This window comes from Anopheles moucheti, chromosome 3, assembly GCF_943734755.1.
Source record: "Anopheles moucheti chromosome 3, idAnoMoucSN_F20_07, whole genome shotgun sequence".
NCBI classification, from domain to species: Eukaryota; Metazoa; Arthropoda; class Insecta; order Diptera; family Culicidae; genus Anopheles; species Anopheles moucheti.
In genome coordinates this window covers 72630781-72650673 of record NC_069141.1, presented here as the reverse complement: position 1 = coordinate 72650673, position 19893 = coordinate 72630781, and the positions used below count along the sequence as shown (strand labels likewise).

General features: G+C 41.6%; 1 protein-coding gene across 1 annotated transcript in view; it reads right to left on the bottom strand.

Annotated features, from left to right (window-relative positions):
- Positions 1–19893, bottom strand: part of LOC128302984 (diuretic hormone receptor-like) — a 56058-nt gene that overhangs the window by 22325 nt on the left and 13840 nt on the right. The window contains exons 2-3 of the mRNA XM_053039835.1: positions 2012–2167; positions 1697–1820 (exon numbers count right to left, since the gene is read on the bottom strand). Coding sequence (XP_052895795.1) covers positions 1697–1820; positions 2012–2167 — 280 coding nt within the window. The remainder of the gene's footprint in view (positions 1–1696; positions 1821–2011; positions 2168–19893) is intronic.

Here is a 19893-nt window from a genome sequence, read left to right as displayed (position 1 = left end):
GGGGCAGAATGGTTTCGATCGATGGCGGCAACCGGTTCAACCATGATGGTTGTTGAAGATTATTTAATTGCTCATTAAATTTCAGAGCCCACTTTCACCAGCGTGTCGATCGGTCAGACGATGTCGGAACTCAAAAAAACAAGCAAACCATAATAAAGGGAGAACACACGACCCGGAGCGGTGGCACTCGGCCGAGACGGAACGGACAATCCTGCGGTGCTGCGGTGTGGCCACAGTGTACTTCAAGTTCAAGTTTGTCACCGTAGAGTAAGTTTCGCTCCCCCGAGCATTGGAACGAGCTTGATTGTGGTTCAATGATTTGCGGGTAAGGGTTTTCCGAGCCGAACATTCGCTTTCATACGGGCGTTAAGCCACCCTGCAGTAGGGGGAAGAGAGTGGGAATAGAGTGTCTGTGTGCCGGTTTGCATTTCGTGGGGTTGAAAGTGCAAGTGCACCAAGTTTCAATTACGCCGTTGGGAAAACTTTAATTGAATGTCATACCGGCGGTGAACGTGTGGTTGTGCGACGATGGCGAAAAAACAACCGTCGAAGGGATGTAGTAAGGTTTGATATTTCTATTCGTGTGCACTTGTGTGAAACTTTGGCACACCGTATGCTCATAAATGAATGTTATTTAAAGTTTGGTTTTGGATGGATGGAGGGCGGAAAGTTGTTAACTTGGACGACGGTGTAGATATTTTCCCATGTCGAGGAAGTTTGTTTCAACGTACAAAACGAGACTTTTGACATCTGTGTGTGTGTGTGTGTTTAAGATCCAAAAACATTAGTAAAGTGTAGAAGGAGTAGAGACATGTTACACTATTATCTAAGGTAGCGTTTGTTCAAAGTTACTTCGGGATGCATCTTCGATTTCGCAATGTTCTTGTTGTTAAGCCACTATTTAAGCCTCTTTTTAGCCCATTTTTCGTCAAATCTTGACAAGTTGTAAAACGGGTTGCATACATTTAGGCGTGTACACTCTGACTAAATGTCGTAAAAGTGATTTGAAACATTTTCAGTTGTCTCGAATTTTATTCGATTAGTGTATTCAAATCCACACATTCACTTGTACTCATCCAGCTGTACAAGGCCTACTATGTCTACTTGGTCGAATGTCAAAGGAAATTAACAAAAGCCTGTTTGCAGGTTTCAAATGTAATTTCCACACACGAGAGTACAGTTCACCATTAACAAGCTAGTATCAGTTTCTACGTGTTCAACTATTGGGCAATTAGATTACAAGACACAATTTACCCCTATTAGGAAAATGTTTGCGCTGCTTTCATTGAAAGAAAAAGCATAAGGAAAGGAATGATCTTTGATATGTGCGAACCGTACACCACAGCATTCTATCGAATCTATGTAAGCAGAGCAAGAGGAGAGGTGGCCTGTTAGTGCATGATTAAATTGCTGCCATATGAAAATCAACTACTGCATCCATTAACAAGGTATTGCCTAGGTTCATCGAAGAAGGAAGGACCACACTATACAGGGCATTTTTCTTCTTCGTTTGATAGAGTACACACGTGTGTTGGTTCTTGTTTGCCTAGACTGTTACTAGTGCCGATCATATTTCGTCAGGCTTGCTGGGCTCGTAAAAGTGTTTGTTCGGGCTGTACCATACCCAGCATCGGCAGGGCAGAACGCGAATCAAACGCACTGGGGTGTATGGATGAACGGGGTTGCGTTTACTTACGTGTCACATCGTAATGGACGCCTTTGAACTCTTCGAAGCATGGAAGCACTGCCCAGGTACCGGGGTCCGTTTTCGGCCAGCACAGAATCCGGTCAAAGTCCACCGGACATCCATCGAACAGCGTCTGTGGCGGAACAGAAGATTCGAAGAGAAAAAAAGTAAACAACCGAGTTGATTTGTGTTTTTTTTGTGTTGTTGCTGCGCAAAGTTAGGTACGTCGATTGGTTCATTGAGTGAGATGCAATAACATTGTTAGCTCGGTGAAAACAGTGACTGGATGACATCGTCCCTTTACGCCCCAACCCAACGCTTTACCTCGGACTGTGCATCCTGGTGTGCCCGCAGCAGACATTCGAGCTCGGTGCTGTTCTCGAATGCACCGAGTAGTTCTGGTGGAAACGAGCTGAGTTCGTCGTAGTCCGCCACGCTGACCAGCCGCTTGTCGCTTCCGGCGCCGCTGGCAACCCTTCGCTAGGGACACGTACCGTTCGCAATATGTACCGGTGCAGTATGTTGTTCCTTCGTGTTTGTGTTTTGCGAGACAACGGAAGCAGTGCCGGTTTATTTTCCTGCTGGGTGTCAGAAATTCGTACAACTGCTCTTAGTGCCTGACACAATTATGCTTGGGAGATGACATGCTGCTGGTATTGATGTAGCTTCAGTTCAGTTTGTTTTCCCGGCAGACTTTTATTAGATTCCATCAACTGTAAGTAAAAATAGAGATAAAGTTGTAGGTAGTTTTTAAATATTTTAATGAATTGACAGTGTAATATCTAATTAGAATACCTTACTATAAATTACTTTTTGTTAAAATCCTGTTAAAATTAAAACTTTGTTACCTACGGTATTCTTTTTATGATTATGAAATTTATGTTTTATGTAGAAGAGATTTTGAACCTAAAATTAACAAAAGCCCTAAACACTGATGCATTACCGTCTGAAATCACCACGGGCTGTCAGTTAGCTTGATAAATAGGCAGGATTTTTAAGGCTTATTTATTCTCATCTGCCCACAACTAAACAGATAAACGGCAACGGCCGCGTTGCTGAATCAAAACGCGAAAAGAACGAGCGCCACATTTTCTACAGCGCCAGATAACCGTCAAACTCAAGGTTAGGACCATCAGACCACAAACCACCAGATAACGGCCTCGGAAATAAGATTAGGACCAGCGACCACTAAGCACCGGGCACCAGCGAGCGTTGGAAGCGCGTTTGAAGCAGCGAAACTTTTGCAATTATCCTGCGCTGGCTGGTGCTGCGGGCCGTCTGCGGAACGCCGGGACCATCGTCCGCATCCGCTCATCTTCTGTGCCACTTTTCCGTTTGAAATAGTGGTAAATACTCTGATAATTGGTTTGCCACAAAACTTAACCGCCCCCAACCATCCCCGCCTAACGCTGTGCGTGTATGTGTGTGTGTGTGTGTGTGTGATTGTGGCGGAAGGTTGGCTGAGCCGGGTCTAAAGTTTGGACACTTTTCGCGGTCCACAAAGCAGGGCCGGAGCAAAACTTTGATTGCAAACACACCTTCCCGGAACAGTGACCCTTCCCGTTGGGTTGTTGGGACGCCGGTCGGTTAGTCTGCATACTGATGCTGTAAAATCATGTCGCCAGTCAGCTGCACAGTCCGCGGGTGGAACTTCCAAGCCATAATTCGTTTGGTTGCGGCTGGTTTGTTATACCAGTGTAGGAGTTTGGTCGCCGGTTTGCGATGAATATTGCTTGCGAAAGTATGCGTTGGTACCGTCACAAATGTTGTTTATACTTAATTAAACAATAATATTCCGGTCTAGACATTCTTAGGTAATCTTAAATGTTTAAAAGTAAATCATGGTTGCGGTTTTGACATTTACAATCATTAAATAACTAGCATTATAATGTGTTCCGTTAAAAAAAATCAACAAACACAACGAAAGGGGAACCGTTAGGTAACCCATCAATGGCCAGTTTGAAAATTTGTCCTCTTCAAAGTTGCATTACTTTCGAAATTATTTTCCAACAACTCCACGTATGGTGAACAAATACTCAAACAAAAATATAAAGCTCCAAAAATAATGCTCGTTTGCACAAATAATACTGCATTCTAAATAAATATAAAAACATTCTATCAAACACAAAAAAAACATACATTTTCAGCGAATAAACCGGCGCCATCATGACTCGGATTTAGATCAACTTTAATTATAGCCCTCACTAGTACATTTGTTACCTGCAGTGTTCGTTTCTTTTCCCTCCCGGCCACTAGCGTGCAAAAATCAACCGGCACACAAAAAAAGGAAAGCTCGTTCAATCAATACCGAAAACCCGCCGGTATCGTTTGTTACTCTTTTCGGCTAACCACGGAACTACATAAATCTAGTTTAAAATCCACTCCACACCATCCATATCCTCCGGTTATTGGAATCGTTCGTTCCGGGTGGAGATCGTGCTGGTAGCGAGCGTATGCTGATGATCTCATACTCAAATGAACAGTGCACGTGGAAAAGCTTACTTGATGTTCCTTTCTTCACACTCGCATTTTGCAGTTGTCCAAACTCTCGTGAGCCTGTTACCACTGTGCGCTGCGAGGTTAATTTGTGATGGCTCGTGGGAGTTTTGTCGCTTGTGTGTGTTGTTTTTCTTTCCATTTCCATTCGATGGATGAATTCCCATGGAGAAAAAAGCAACTTGCGCATGGTTTTGTGAAAGCTGTTTTGGTCAATTTAATGTACGATATCGAACGACAAAGAGTGAAGCTACATTTGCATCCGATCAATAGCGCTACAATTAGATTGGACATGCGGAAACAAAAGTTATATGCTTCATATCGTATGTTTGTCCTGTTCGGAACGTGAATTGGTTTTGTGCATTAGTTACCATCGGTTGTTTGAATTTACCACTCAACCGAGTCAATCGTTTCCAGGAGATTCCATTGCAATTTACAATTTACAAAATGGGTTAGAAAAGCCAATGGAACTATGTAGAAACCGAATACATTCTATATAAATAGCAGAACCATTTTTTTGAACAATAAATGTGGTAAATTTTTGTGTGTTTCTATTTGAGTAATGCTTAAAAGATATGCTAATTGCATACATTTAGGCGTGCGAACAATGATCTAACCTTTTCCAAATATATCGCTTGTGGAGGATAATTGATGAGATTAGTAATTTGTGCAATTGTACATAAATTATATTTACAATCAACTATCACCATTATGGAACGGTTCCAACACCAACATAATGAACTTCAATATCCAATTCCACCAAAAAACCACCAAATGAAATGATGCGCTTTTCTGTGAATCTGGTTTTCGTACCATCGATCGTTAAACAATTGTCTCATTAAAACTCACGCTTGATACACCGAGCCATCCGGGTGACTCTGGATGATTGCAGTATCGGTATTATCGTTCGCAACAGCGTATCTTCCGCGCAGCGATCGTAAACGCGATGCGGTGGTTACGAGTAGTATGGTTTATCTGTCCATTTAATGACTGCACCGCGTGGACGAAGTTGTACGCTTTATCGGCCATCGATATCGGAAGTGCTGCAGCAACTACTGACAAAAGCAAATGAGTGCTCACAGCAAGGCAGCTGTTTAAAAATCTACCAGAAACCGTACCGACCAGTGGCTGCATCTACCTCGCTGCCGAATCGGGTTAATGCTGTTGATGGTGCCCGATGCATTGCAATTGCTTTGGGAATTGTCCGAGTCCCGCCCGCAGATGCAGAATCTTTTGTGCGGTAACAGCAATTGAAATGAGCAGCTGGTGTGACTTTAATCAGTGCCGATACCGATTTCCATGTTTTCCACACACGCAGCTATTGTTCTTGACGCGCTTTTAACGATCAGCTCGCTGCACTGAATGGTGAGAAAATGAGACTCATCCGTTCTTTGTCACCGTGTATTTGTGTGTCTTTCCCTGCTCACTGATTAAGTCCAAGTGTCGACTTAATTTTCATTCCCGCGTAACTGGCAACCAGTCCCACAAAAAAACCATTAGAAAGTGGAGAAAAACTTAATTAAACCTTCCGCCGCAAGGACAAAAGTTTTCCATCATGGTCGGGTTCGCGGTAAAATTGGATATTCTTTTTGGAGGGTTTTATTTTCACCTCGCGTTCGCGTGCCGCACTGTGGTCATCCGCTGCGCAAGACGAATGTTTGTGGGAATGAAAATTAATGATTGTGAAGCAATGGGTTTTTTTTTCTTGTTGTTACCTTTGCACACATTAACAGCCGGGAAAGCGGTTCGCTTCATTGCTTTTGAAGTTGGTAACTTTTTGACAGCATTTGCCAAGTTGCGGAAATTGTTTCTCTTTTGTAGGTGTGGTTTTTGTCGCTTTTTTTTGCTTTCCTTTTTAATGTTTTGTAAATCAAATATTGAAATAATACGAAATTTGTTACGGGGTGCTTGAATGGTTTTCTATATTGACACTTTTTGCTCAATCTCCCTTCTGTTATCTTCACACAAATTACACACCGTTTTGCCTTCCAAGCGATCGAAATAAGGTAGCGAGGTAATGCAATTTCCCATCACAATGGAAAGATGTCAGTCTTTTTTTACATCTGGTACCCATTTCTACCCAGAGGCTTTTTTTGGGCAAACGAAGCAGATAATGAAATGCGTAACAATGGAGTACACTGACGAGTTGTGTCAAATCAAGTGAACCGTTTCGTCTATTGCTTTTGCTCCACATTTCATTTTGAGCCTTTTTGGCCCTCAAATTGGCCAAAAAGCCACCGACGGGGGGGAAACTGACCATCCCGTATCGAAGCATTATTTTGCGCCCGGTTTTGCCAAACCATCCCCCCGCTGGGACGATTAATTTAATTAGATTTTATGTGCCTTTGCAGCCGGACCGTAGCAAATGACAGCTAGGACTAATTTATGTAGAGCAGCAGCAGCAGCAGCAGCAGCAGCAGCAGTTTTGCGCCGGGAAATGTCTTTGTTTTCCTAGCGCACACGGACCACACGAGTGGTTGTTTTTCTTCCGCTCGGTCGGTGTTATTTATTTGTGAGTTTTGTCTTGCTCCCCACGGTTGTACGCTCGGTATGAATGCAAAAGTTTTATTTGGAACGCGCAGCGTTAGAATGCTTTTTCGGGTGTGTTTTTTTCGTTTGTTTTATGTTCGATAGCTCTTTAGCTCCGATGAAGATAATGTTTGGGTCAGCGCGATGGTGCTAATGGTTTCCTTTCGCTGGTATGTATGTTATCGGGCAGCGGATAGCTATGTGCTGCGCGTTCGATGTTGACCTACAGGAGACAATGAAGGCAGGCAAATTTATAGCACATATTTCATACGCGACAGTAACGATGCTACGGGTTTGGCAATAGTTGAGCCTGTTGTTGTAGATGGTTGGTGTCACTATGTTCGTTTTTTTGCTATAATTCTATGGCAGTGTTTCGGATTGGTGGCATAAGGTTTCGAAATGAATAAAACAAAACTTTCTGCGAAAAACGGATCTTTTATGTTTACTTTAACAGAATTATAACTTTATTGAACTTCATAATTGCATTAAAAAACAAATTACAATTATTTTTATGTAAAAACATAATTATCCCGTTTGATATATCCTAACAAAATATATGTAAATTTTCGGACGGTACCAGAAATGTTTATTATTTCCATCAATTCAAATAACAGAATCAGGGAACAGTGAAATCGCTGTTTTCTTCACGGTGTTGAGTTCAATTTTCTGTACCCAAACTCGGGATTGTAGCGCTTCCAGCTTGATATTTCCAGTATGCACGAAAGAATGGAAAGATCACAGATTTCATTCCCCAGTCATTATTCCAAATCGTTGCCGAAGGTTAAGCTATTGTCCGTGTCCGTCATTACATGGTGCCCAAGGGTACAGAAAAAAGAAACTTTCGTCAAATTTGCTACAGCGTGAAATTACCTAGTGCTGCTCGGAGGTTAGAAGAATTAGTGTCGATTGGCTTGAAAAAGGTGACCATGCTCAGAAGAAGTAAGAAGAGCTTAGAGTAAAATCTCACTAAAGCGTCCACCTAGCTGGTCAGGTCTGGTAGTTTCATGAGCTGAGATGATCCCTTGTCTAATTTTATTTCGGTTTCTGTCTGTTTTTACTCTAGCAAACTTTATGGATGAAATCCTCGAGAGTAAAATCCGGGTACGTGCGAATGGATGTGAATAATATTGCGATGTCGGTGGCCCGGGTACGGGAGGAACTATCAAACCGTTTATAACGCTGGATAAAACTCGCGGTGTGCTACAGAAGCATTGATCATTGGTTTTACTCGCAGCACGAACCGTTCGGTGGTAAAATGATCCCTTTTCCGCGTACGGTTCGGTAGGTGATGCAACGAACACTTATCACCATTGCACCAGCCCAGTGCATTTCCCAGTTTCCCCCTGCAACGTCTATGCAATGAAACGAATTGGAAAACTCGAAACTGCTGCGTGATGAAAAAAGGAACCCCTTTGCTCTCGTTGTACGAATCCTGCGTGGTGTCCAGAATTGGAGGAAGCATGCTTTTGAAGGATGACAGTTTCCGCAACGCTGGACGGGCATTGCGTTGTGGACCGATAATCTTGAACGTGATAAATCGGTTTAATTGTGAAGGGGTCGTAAACCTTTCCGTTCTGCTATACTTGACCGAGCCGGCTTTCATCCAACATCCAACAGTGGCAGTGGCTTTTCGAGCTATTGGTTTGCGATGAAGTTGAACGAACGCTCGAGAGTGTGGCCTTGCAAAGCGGATTAATTTATGAAAATCCATGAACAGCATTATATAAATTTTCATGCGTTTTCTGTTTGTTTTTGTTTTAATTTTTTCATCATTGTTTAATTAGAATCTGTTGGGATCTACAAAGTACCAGGCGTCTCCATTACACGGTCGAAATAAATTGTGAAAAACCAGGCGTCTCCATTGAAATACACAATACGATAATAAATATTATTTTTGAGACATATTTATATCAGGTATCAATTTTAAACAATTCTGTCGAACGAATAGGGCACCCTCCAGAATTGGAAAACATCTTCATTGAGACATTCATTTATCTTCTGCTCGAACAAAAAAAAAATCAACAAAAACTCGCAATCTTTCTCAATACCGGTGACCGGTGGGCTGTCGATAAACTCATCAATAATGAATAACGGTAGCGAGAGAAATATTGCAAGCAGCACTGTCCCGGAGCGTCGTTTCTTGTGCAAATAAACTCATTCTACTGGGTTCGCAGTGGCGAAATGTGAAACACAAACACAGAAGTGAATTCTGACAAATGTTCGTCGAACGCAACCGGCCGGTTGTTTTCCATTGGTTTTTGTGTCATTTTTTGTTCAGGAGCTTGGGAGTTTCAGTGAAAGCTAGCTGTTTGTATGCATATTTTAAATTGAACTGCATAAATCATCCCCGCTATCAGTTGGAGCGTATTTTGAAAGATTGCACCAAATGGTAAATGGTTGATCTTTGTCGCAAACTTGTGTGGGAAGATATATCGGATGTGTTAAAGCTGACTACATATTTCTCATGCCTAGACTTTGGTTTTGTGACATTTGCTCACAAGTTTAACATTATCTTTCAGATCATTAAGAACTTCTATCAAACTCAATATTTGTTTTTGAACAATCATAATTCTCCATATGGAAACATCATAGCCAACTTTTAATAAAGAAAAGCAAAGAATTTCTTTATAATCTAACCGAAGATGTAAAGAGGGAAAATTTGTTTATCAAACTGTGAAATTCGATTTAAAGACTTGCTATTCTCCTTGTTAAAAAATAATGCTTCATAAAGGATTAAATTAAACGTGACTGTGATGCATCGTGGTGGCTTTGGTACGATCCCATTTAGCATGATTAACTTCTGGATTAAGAACCAGCTGACCTATTCCCCACATTTGGGATCGTATGCACAGAATGTTGGGAATAATCATAATGCATAATGAAAATTGCTTACATCGTCGTTTCACAGGAAACGCTCACATCCCAAACATGTCATCTCGGTACGGTTGGGTCAGTTCGAGCATGCTTTGCATACTGGGTCACCTTACAAGGGATGGCCCAGAAGCATTCTTCCCGGTACGCTGGTATGCTGACCAAAGGAAATGTGTTTCAAAATCTTTGCACGAGTCCAGCTTTACTTAGTTGCCGGACGTGGGAAGCAGCTACAACTGCTTGTCCACAATCGGCATCCGTGGCTAAATCGTAGAAATGGTGCAAAATCAGATTGTATCAAAATTTTATTGCCTCCACATATGGAAGCACAATGGAGAAATGGGTTATGCTAGCTGTCATCGTGCTTAAAGGAATTTTCACTCGTCTTTAAGTTCGGTTTGGTAGTGATTTTTTGTTTGTTTCATCCTGCATGGAATATATTGATCATATTATATTTGAACACGAGCATCAATCCCCGGAAAAAGGCACAAAAAATACTCATACATACGCGTCATACATTGAAAAGGGTAAAAATATGTATAAAAAAGAGATGAATAAGAGATGAATAAGGGTTTCTTGCTGCTTTCCCGGTTGGCGTATGGCCACCACACACTGCCCTGACGGTGTGATAAATGTATCAAGCTTATGAAGCTCTTATGTTTTCAAAGTGAGGATAAAATACGGACACTTATGGTGGTCACCGGTCAAGCCAGACACTGTGCGATGGACGTGTGAAGAAAAAGTACCAAATCCTGCTTCCTTTGTAGAAGAAGCGGTGGAGAAGCGTTTGTGTTCTCCAGGGTAAAGGATAAGTTGTGAAATGAGTCCAATGATACCCAAAATAGACACTCAAGCAACGAGCTGGCGGCTTCTAGGGCAAAGCGTTGATATGTAGATGACATTGAAAGGATGCTGCTGCTGACACTGGGTAGATTAATATGGGAAACGTTTGTGATAGATTGTTTAGTGCACAGGAAATGGCTAGATGTGGGATTTTGTAAATGAATTTTTATTTGTTGAAAGGAAAGAATGGTATCCTGCATTATGACAGATAATTTCAAGTGGCAGGTGAACGTACATTTGTTTGAATCCAATGATACGTGCGTTAGTAAAGCTTTAATGCAAAATAAAACGCCCAAAGTTATGCAATCTGAGTGAAAAATATTCGTATTCAACTCTAACGCCTCATGCTGCTTTCCTGATGGATTAGTATCAGTAACTGAAATTACACAAAGATGAATAAGTATGTATTGGGTATGGAAGGTAAGATCCATTTCAAATTCACACCCAGCTTGCGTGCGTTTCATGACACCACTTTACTATTTGTGTAGCCCGATACGACAAACCAGCACCCCAGGCGACAAGAAAAGCTTTAAGCACAATTTATCGATCTTATGCAAATGTGCACACAAACTTCCTCCCACCAGCTGCTAGCGCTGATCTACCACTTAGTATTGCAATTCTAACTTTGCAGTCATTTATTTCCGGCATGCATAAGCCGTTGGCAAAGTTGAACCGTTACCCGCATAGCTTGCCGTTTAGTGACACTAGCGGTAATCATTCGCTTCATTTGTTTGAGTTGGCACGGTGCCCAAAAAACTATCGGCACTGGGCCGTATTGTCTTATATTATTGTATGGTTGCGTCGAACCAGCCGAGTCAAATGGATGGGATGATGAATGCAAATGCTGGCAGAGGGAGTTTTTGCTTCGTGTGCAAGAAGGAAGGTAAGCATTTTGGGCAGGATTAAACATGGCAGTTGACGTTTATAGGGAAGAAGTTTGCTCTAAGGATTGTTTTAGACGTGACTTTTTTGCTAGTGACTAACGTTATCGCTTTCAGCAATATAAAAGATACTATTTTGTTTTATTTGCAGTATTGCATAAAGTTAGGTTATGCAACCTATTTCCCAAAACGGAACTGACCGTTGGACGCGGATGAAGAAGGCACACTCCGAGCCTACCCGTTATGCAGTGCCGTGGTACGTGAATGTGAGTATTTGCTGCTGGTGTGTGTAGTTTGTTGTATCGGAATCGGCATCCGTACGCGGGCGTATCCGGACGGTGATAGAGATGGCAGGGAACCAGTATGCCAGTTCCATTTGTAGCCCCCCATACGACGCGTTCCGTCCCAGGGCCGTACAATTGCAGTTAACAAGGTTAGGGTGGAGTGTTTCGCTGCCCGGTTCCGGTCAAACCAGATTGCTCGAGACAGTTATAGCTGGGCCAGTGTTGCAGTATATTCATGTTGCTTTATGTTGGACGTTTCGAGGTCAAACGCTGGTTGCATCGGGCAACTGTGACCAGAAACAGTAAATCCAAAAATTGCTTATTCCGTGCATCGGGCAACACGCGTTGCCTCAAGTGCCATCATCGCGTTTCCGGAAACGGTTACCACAGCACGGTCGTCGGGACGCGCGCACACCCAGACAACACTGATGACAGAAGTGCACACATTTATCACCATTGTGCCACGAGCTGGGGAGGAATGAATTGGTATGTGTTGGCAGCTGCGGTTTGCTGACTATCTAGGGTAAGTAGAAACGACAGATTGAAGGCGTTTAGCACATGGTTCTCATGGAAAGTTGTCTGGTGGTTTTTTGTCTGTGTGTATGTGTGGGTGTGGGTGGGTGTGTGTTGTGGTCAACAGTGGTCAGAAGTACCATGGGGTTGTAGTAGTTATAGCCAATCTTCAAAAGGTTATACCGGGGGTTAGGATTTATGGTGCAGCGATGATTTTGTGGTTCACGTGATGTCAAAAGAACCCCATCGTGTGTTGAAAAAGTGCGTCGGTGCATAACCTGATTATGGTAAGTGCACGGAACTGTTGACGAGCAATTACCTTTGAGGCTCCGTTTGGCGCAATACTTGCTAGAGCGTCCGTTGTAATTCTCTCGACTACGTGAATGTCCCAAATTTGTCACGACAGTGATATGTCGGTAGAACGAGTAGATGTTTGCAATATACTGTGCTGAACGTAAGTGCAAAGGCATATTGCATTCGTAGGTGGACACAGTGGACACAACTTTCAACAACAAACGTCATCAGATATTGTGGGAAGCTTTCACAGACAGCTGTTGGAATTCGGAAAGCAATGGTTTTGGATAACAAAACATTGTCCATCCGCTGTACAAGCTGTCATCGTCATGTTACTGCTTGACCCAACAGCGACGGCACTGCCATTGTCATGTTACACCGTACCCGGTACAAGTCATAAAATAATAGATTAATTAGTTGTTTCCAGAGTGCTGACACGCGAAACAGGTGCTGAGTGGGTATTATGTTGTGTAATGCGATATCAATTTTGCGCATGTTTAAATCGAACATGCAAGTTTGACTGTTTGAATTACGTATTTAATCAGCAGAAATGAACGTTAATAGCTGTTTTTATGATGGTCTGTAGTTGTGATTCCCAGAAATATAACATTTTACTTGTTTTTGTTTGGTAAAACGGAGTTTCAAAGTACTGCCAATTAAATGTACATAAGAGCTATTTAACAATGAATTGCATACATTTAGGCGTGTGCAAATGTGGCTCGTTAGTGGTGTAAAATATCCTTTCTTTAAAATTGTTTAATAATTTTCTACAACTTGTGAGAATACCCTGTCACACGTATAAACCGTTGCAGGCATTTTCATTTTAAAAATTAGCAAACATATCCGCATCTTGCAAAGCAACCACAAATGCACAAAACCACAGCGTGGATCGATGTTTTTCATTAATTTTACCGCTCCTACTTTCACCTCCCTGTATCCTCTTGGGAAGTACCGTGATCAAAACATCGTTACAAGCACATTAAAACATAATCGTTGATTAATTCCACTCGCCCGATACCGAAGAGAAGGCCCCTGATGATCGGCTCACCGCTCTACTTAGCTGCTCGTGCAGTCGTACCGAGGGATGGAAAAGCAATCATCCCTGGCTCCTTCTGTGCTGCGGTCCCCGGTTGTTCCCACATTCGCACACGTTGCCGCGCACCCGCGTGTATTTTTGCGTGTTTTGAAGAATTGACAACATTAATATTGAACACGTTCTGTGGGTGTTCTCTCGAGGACGCTTTTTTATCGTCTTGTGTGGTACGTGGTATGTGGCAGAAAATAGCACTCGGTACATTGGAAGCGTATGAGAAAGTTTAGATTTCGTTTTTTTTCTGTTTTGCATTGCATTTTTTTTAAGTGTGTTTGTTCTAGCTGGGGTGGAGTTGAAGTCACTTGCATTGAGTTGATGCACATACGTGTACGTTTGGCATACGAATGGATGGCATTAGATGGCGGGGTTAGGATAAATTGTGTGAGTAGCTTTGATACTTGAAATAATATTGCCATTTGCATGATGGACGCATTGTGTGCTGTTGTTTGGTAACCAAATTACGACTGATTATTTTAATACCTTCCTTCCGAAACTTCTTCGTTTCAAGAAGGACGAGTATTTCCATGGATTGAAAAGATGTTTTAAAACAGAGAAAAGGACAACCAAAATACGCATGAAAATACATTTTCGTATTAATGGTTGGTTTTGAAAAAATAAACCTATCACAACGGGAAAATATCAAATTTATTTGATTTACATTTTCATGACTTCCAGGGATTTGAGAAACACAACGATGAGCCGTAGCAGCATGACATGTGAGGTTTGTTTGTTGAGGTCAAGCAACATGCTGTGGTAAAACAAACATTCACGTTCACTCAAATGCCACCGGTCACTCAGCGAAGGTTGTTTTTGTTTTCTTCTCCTCACTCGAAGGCAACATCCATTCTGCTTCGCACCGTGTACACCGTAGTAGAGGGATATTGAGAGTAATGTGATGTTTTCCGAACGTATCGAAAGTTGTTGTTATTCGATAGTTTCTCAGCAAAGGGGCTCACGGAACAGAACGATCTGCGGCGAGGCTTAAGGTCAATTTTTCTGCCCACCCTGAGCTTAACGCTCAAATCAAGATGGCCTACTGCGTAGCTATTTAGATGGGTCGTTACAAACGTGCAGATAAACATCGCCCAGCGCAACAGAAATGTTTTTACACAAACAAGTTATTCGGGTGTTCGGTTGTGTTATGAGGACTCACACTCTAGTGATGAAATGTAGCCTTTTTCCATCGCTGGTGATGCGTGCTGGAGGAGAGTAGATTTTTTGTTTGCTGTTTTTGCTACAGTCATTCAATTGAAATTGATGGCTTTGGAGTGTGCGGGAGTGTTTGATCCGTTTCCGTTGCGTACGATTTAATGAGACTTTAATAGCTCTACTCCTATTGCGAGAGTACATGTACGTTGCAGGAGGTAACAAAAAAGCCTTCTCCGAATCAGGTCACGGTATGGGATGATGGAAGATTGATGGAATGAAGAGGATTGAGCTAGCTAATGAGGCTTTAACCGAAAGCCTCTCATCGTGCTGGAACATTCCGCTAAATATAGCACATTAAGCACGAAAGAACCAAACGAAGGTTATTAGGTTTTTCTTATCGAAACTATCACATTTTTACTTCATTTTCATCATCTTTTGAATCAAATTTGTTTCGCCTGATAGATATAAGTAAGGAGTTTCTTTCGAATAAATGTGCAAAGGAGTGCTAATAACGTCTTATTCACACATTTTAATCCTGCGAAATCTCTAAATCTTGTAACATAAAGCAGGTTTCACACGTTATACATGTACCAGAGAAAAAAGCACCAACACCTCCCTGCGAACATCAACAAGATCTTTCCCTAACAAAAACGCTCTGTTGAATGGCCGGATAATAATTAAGCCTGAAAGAAGGCACTTTAAAGGAAAGCGGTGCGAAACGGATGAAAGCTATAAGGTTCACACAAATACCTGTACGTGCGCAAAACGGGCGACCGGGCGGGCGTGTTGTAGCTCACACATTTTGATGGTAATGATAAAACGTGTCGAAAACTTTACCCATTGAAAGTAACTCCTTCGCAGGGAGTGAAAATATTTTTCCCAAAAACCAAAAAAAAAGTTAAAAAACCAGGAAAGTGTGACATAAAAAACGCTTTCCGGACTTTGCTCCGTCCCCTTACCCAGCCCTGACACTTTCGGTACTTTTGTTGGTTGGAATCCATAATTTTCACCCATTACACTTTAAGCCCGGGAAGTTAAAGCTTACAAGTGACTTAGATAAAAAAAACATTCGACCTAAATTTATTTTCCCGTTGGGAAGGAAAAAAAAAACGTTGGGTTGGAACACATTCGCATGCATTAACACGCCATCGACGGAAACCCATTACGGTGGGACAAAGGAAGCTGGATGGGAATGAAAAGGGCTTAATTTGACAAGGATTTGTCGTTTGACATACAACCTCGGAAGCGGTGCAAAAAGTTTGTCCACAATTTTAAGCGCTTAGAAAGTGCGTTTTAAGGCAAAAACTCTCCGCTGGGACACTAATTGAGGAAGGGCGAGAATGATAATTTGTTAGGTGAATGTTTTTCTTCCTGGCCAGTTACAATAGCAAAATTTCGTGTTTTCTCTTTAAGCTTAAGCACTTTGAGGGATAGAGATTTTGGCAGGAATAGCTTTAAACTTGAAGTGGCTTGGTTAAAGAATACATTGGCTTGGTTAAAGAATCAACCATAAACCTTAAAGTAGCTTGAACAAAATGAAGAAAACCGATGAAGATTACAGGGTTTAAAGGTATACCTGCACGAAATATACGAACATCTTGAAAAATTGAGGGGCAAACAAGATGTGACAGTGCAAACAGCATGCGAAAGTTACCAAAAAACGCGAAGATGCACAGAATGTGCTTCCTTGCGAGGATGTTGTCGGCGTTGGGAAGACTTCTGCTCCGTCAACAAAACAAGAAAACAAAACCTCGGACAAAACTTTTTCAACCACAGCTAGCGTGCAAACGGAGCTTATCGCGTGCCAAGTTTATTGAAAGTTTAGTTTGAAACCGTCCAATTCCAAGCGTTTCTTCCTCGGCATTTAACCGGTTGTCAACCGAGGCAGCCTGCCTGCCGATCTAGCCTTTCCCATTCGGCGCGAACAGAACCAACGGTTTAAAATGATTTTCATCTTGAAAAGACGGCAATTTTGGGGACAGAACAACTCAGACGACGCTGTGGAGCATCACGCTGCACAGAACGAACGGTAGAAAACTTCAATCTTTCTTCGTTTTGGAGTCTCTCCGTTTTACCGTTGCCACTTGCACAACGTGAGGTGCGTGGAAATATTTTCCAGTGTGGTGACTTTTTGGCCGGCAAAAGTTCGACGGCGTCGAAGAAGCCCGGGAAGTTTCGAGACCCGTCAACAATAGTTGTGGCCTCATAAATAACTCAAAAGCCTCGATTCGGTCGCACCGTTGGAGGATGAGTCGAGTGGCTTTGCGAGAGTGCATTTCGGTGCTACCGTTAGTTTGCGTTGTCTTCCCCGAATGCCATTCGTGGGAATAGCCTTCGGGAGGACATGGTTGCTAGTTAAGGCGATAGAAATAAGCATGAAATTTTTTCACGCTTTGATGGTAGTGTTTTTAACAACTATGGGAATATCGAAGGGACAACATGATGATGAATTCTTTATACTTTAAATGTAAAATTTTGGAACCCAAACAAGTTGTTATCGAGTTTGGTTGCGTAATTATGAAGGAACAGTTAACAATAGTTATTTGTTTTGTAAAAATTAATTTTCATGGAAAACCTTAATAACAAAAATATGTAAAATTTTGATATTTCTTTCCAAATGAAATCAGGGCTAGAGCATTATTTATAATGCTATTGGAATTTTATGATTCAAGTAATAAGTATAGTAAGAATCTGGTATTTTATAATAATTATAATTTTATCTAAAATAGTTTAATCTAATTTAACATTCTAGAGACCAGTTATCAAAACCTCGAATTTTAAGTAAATAAAATAAATAAACAAATAAATAACAATTGAACGAGTGGAAGTGGAAATCGTCTAGATAGATAAAGGTTTCGCGTTCCTAATTTTGTTGTTGACAGAAGGTATTTTTTAAAATGTCCTCTCCATTGTCAAGAACTTGTCACAATAGGTGTTGAGAAAGTTATAGAGAGAATCGAGTTCGTCGTGCATAAGTTTGAGTAAGGTGTAAAGAATCCTCGTCTGCCTTTACATATTCTATTTCAGCTTGAACGTGGTCCATAAATGGTTGCAATTTAACACTGAAAACCCTGTTGTTATTTATAGTTTATTATTCTTTCATATGGTATATTTTTGGCCACTTTCTTGCGAATTCAGCAAAACAGTGCAATAGAACGCAAGAATGGATCACATTTCAGTAGGTTTAAAAATAAAAAGACTTAAGCTTTGAAGCTTGGGTACGAGACTCTCACAAAAAACCAACGGCAAAATGAATGAAAAGCGTGACGGACGCTGATGGACTGTGGACAAATTGATAGATTGTGACTTTTTTGTTCCGCAAATAAGAAGCTTTCCGGCCACTCAAACCTTTGATTCTACCACCAAGCAAAACCACAACGACGGTTTGATTGTTGTCTTTTGCGTATACCAGCTGAAGAAACTTCTACACCGACTGAAGAAAAACCGAATGATTTGTGACATTTTGAAGTTTTACGCTTCTCTTCGTTGGACGTTGGCAAATTCGTCCAAAAAGTTGTTCAACCTCAGTGGTTGATCTTTTCTATGTTATGACCTGTTCCGTGAAATTGCCCGCGGCGTGTTCTCTTCCCACCGATAGACCACCAGAAAGAAAGAGAAACAAAACTGGCTAAGCTTGGGGTTTGGGATTATGCTTCGGTTTTGTTCAAGAAACACAATTCCTCCCCCGAGGGCACAATTGAGTGCGCTGCCATTTGGCGTAGGTTGCGTTACATTTCACGGAGGGTGGTGGGTGCAGTCACCGTCACGGTGTGTAAATATGGGGCAGAAAAGTTTGTACCGTGATTTAAAAGTTTATCCGGCGCGTTTACCGAAACGATGGCAGAGGCAGTTTGTAGGTAGTTTTTCGGGACCCCCGGGTGGAACGCCTAAACCATTGAAGTGTATGTGGGCGGTGTTGTGCTTTTCCAAACTTCAAACATTTCCAACCCAGAACACAAACATAAGCGACACCAAACAAATAAACGGTAGGGCTGGAAGATAAAATTCAATTATTGGCCCCGTTGGTACTTCGTCAAACGTCACCAAAGATTTAGTGGATGGATTGGGTAGACACGGGGTGCGATGTTGTACTCTTCCTACTCAAAACGTAAGGATGAATATAGTAAATCAAATTACAACATGAAAGTTTGCTGACGGGAGCTGGTAGAGTGTCGATGGATGAACTGCGTTATTGTGGACAATTCTTCATATTATCCTATCCCGGAGGAAGTTTCACGTGTCGTTTTTGGTTTGGATAGCGGTAATGTAATCTCTTTTGAAGAAGTTGATTGGAATCTTATCAGGAATCGCAATAAAAACACGCTTTATATAATGACGTCGTAGAATATTTGTGAGGAAAACGATTTGATTATTTAAACATATTCTTCATGAGGTCGCTTTTACTCTAAGCTTCACTAAACTTTTGTGATTTGTAAATGAGAATTCTTCAACTATATGACCCTTATATACAATTGTTGAAATAATTCTACAATTATTCGTGAGCTTTCAATTTAATCATGAAGCATTTTTGACCTGGGCCAACCAGAGAAGTCGCTACAAATTAAATTAAACAACCTGCACACAGGTTGCTAAAATTTACCATTTGACCGTGGTTGAGTTTCGTATTGATTTAAGCGCACAATGAAGAACACCACCGGCGGGGGTCGCCATAGCTGTGCGATGAAGTTAGTGCCAGTGATTTGTCGTAGTGAACCTTACCAGTGAAGAGAAACTGTGCAAATGGTGACTGGTTTAAGTGTACCTTAAGTAATTAATCGAATTTGCCAACCGAAAGACTTTGCACTTTGTGCTGTTTGTACGATGCGTTGGCGTGAAATGGATTCAATCTGTGTCGGTGCGGAACGCATGGTGTGTTTTGAGGTAAGGGTACAGCCAGTGTACTGATTTGGGTCTCATAAAATGCTACGTGGATCAACATTTGTTCTTGTAATTAAAATGACATTAGCGATTTAATGGAGGTGTGTTTTCCAAATCTGGTCCTGCGCGCAGTACTGTGATTATTTTAATTGGAAAGCATAAACCCCTGTACAACAGGCGCTTTTGATTATAGTACAATCATAAATAAAATCAGTACTGAAATTTGTCTTTATAATATGAAGAAATTAGCTTCCATCATCGGTGTTCCCGATGCCTGAAGGTAGCATTTTTATCCGAAACCACCCCTCGGTTTTCCGGCGTAAGGTTAGTTTTCCTCCATTTTTCCAAAAACTGATGGATTGTGCTTGGGAGCAG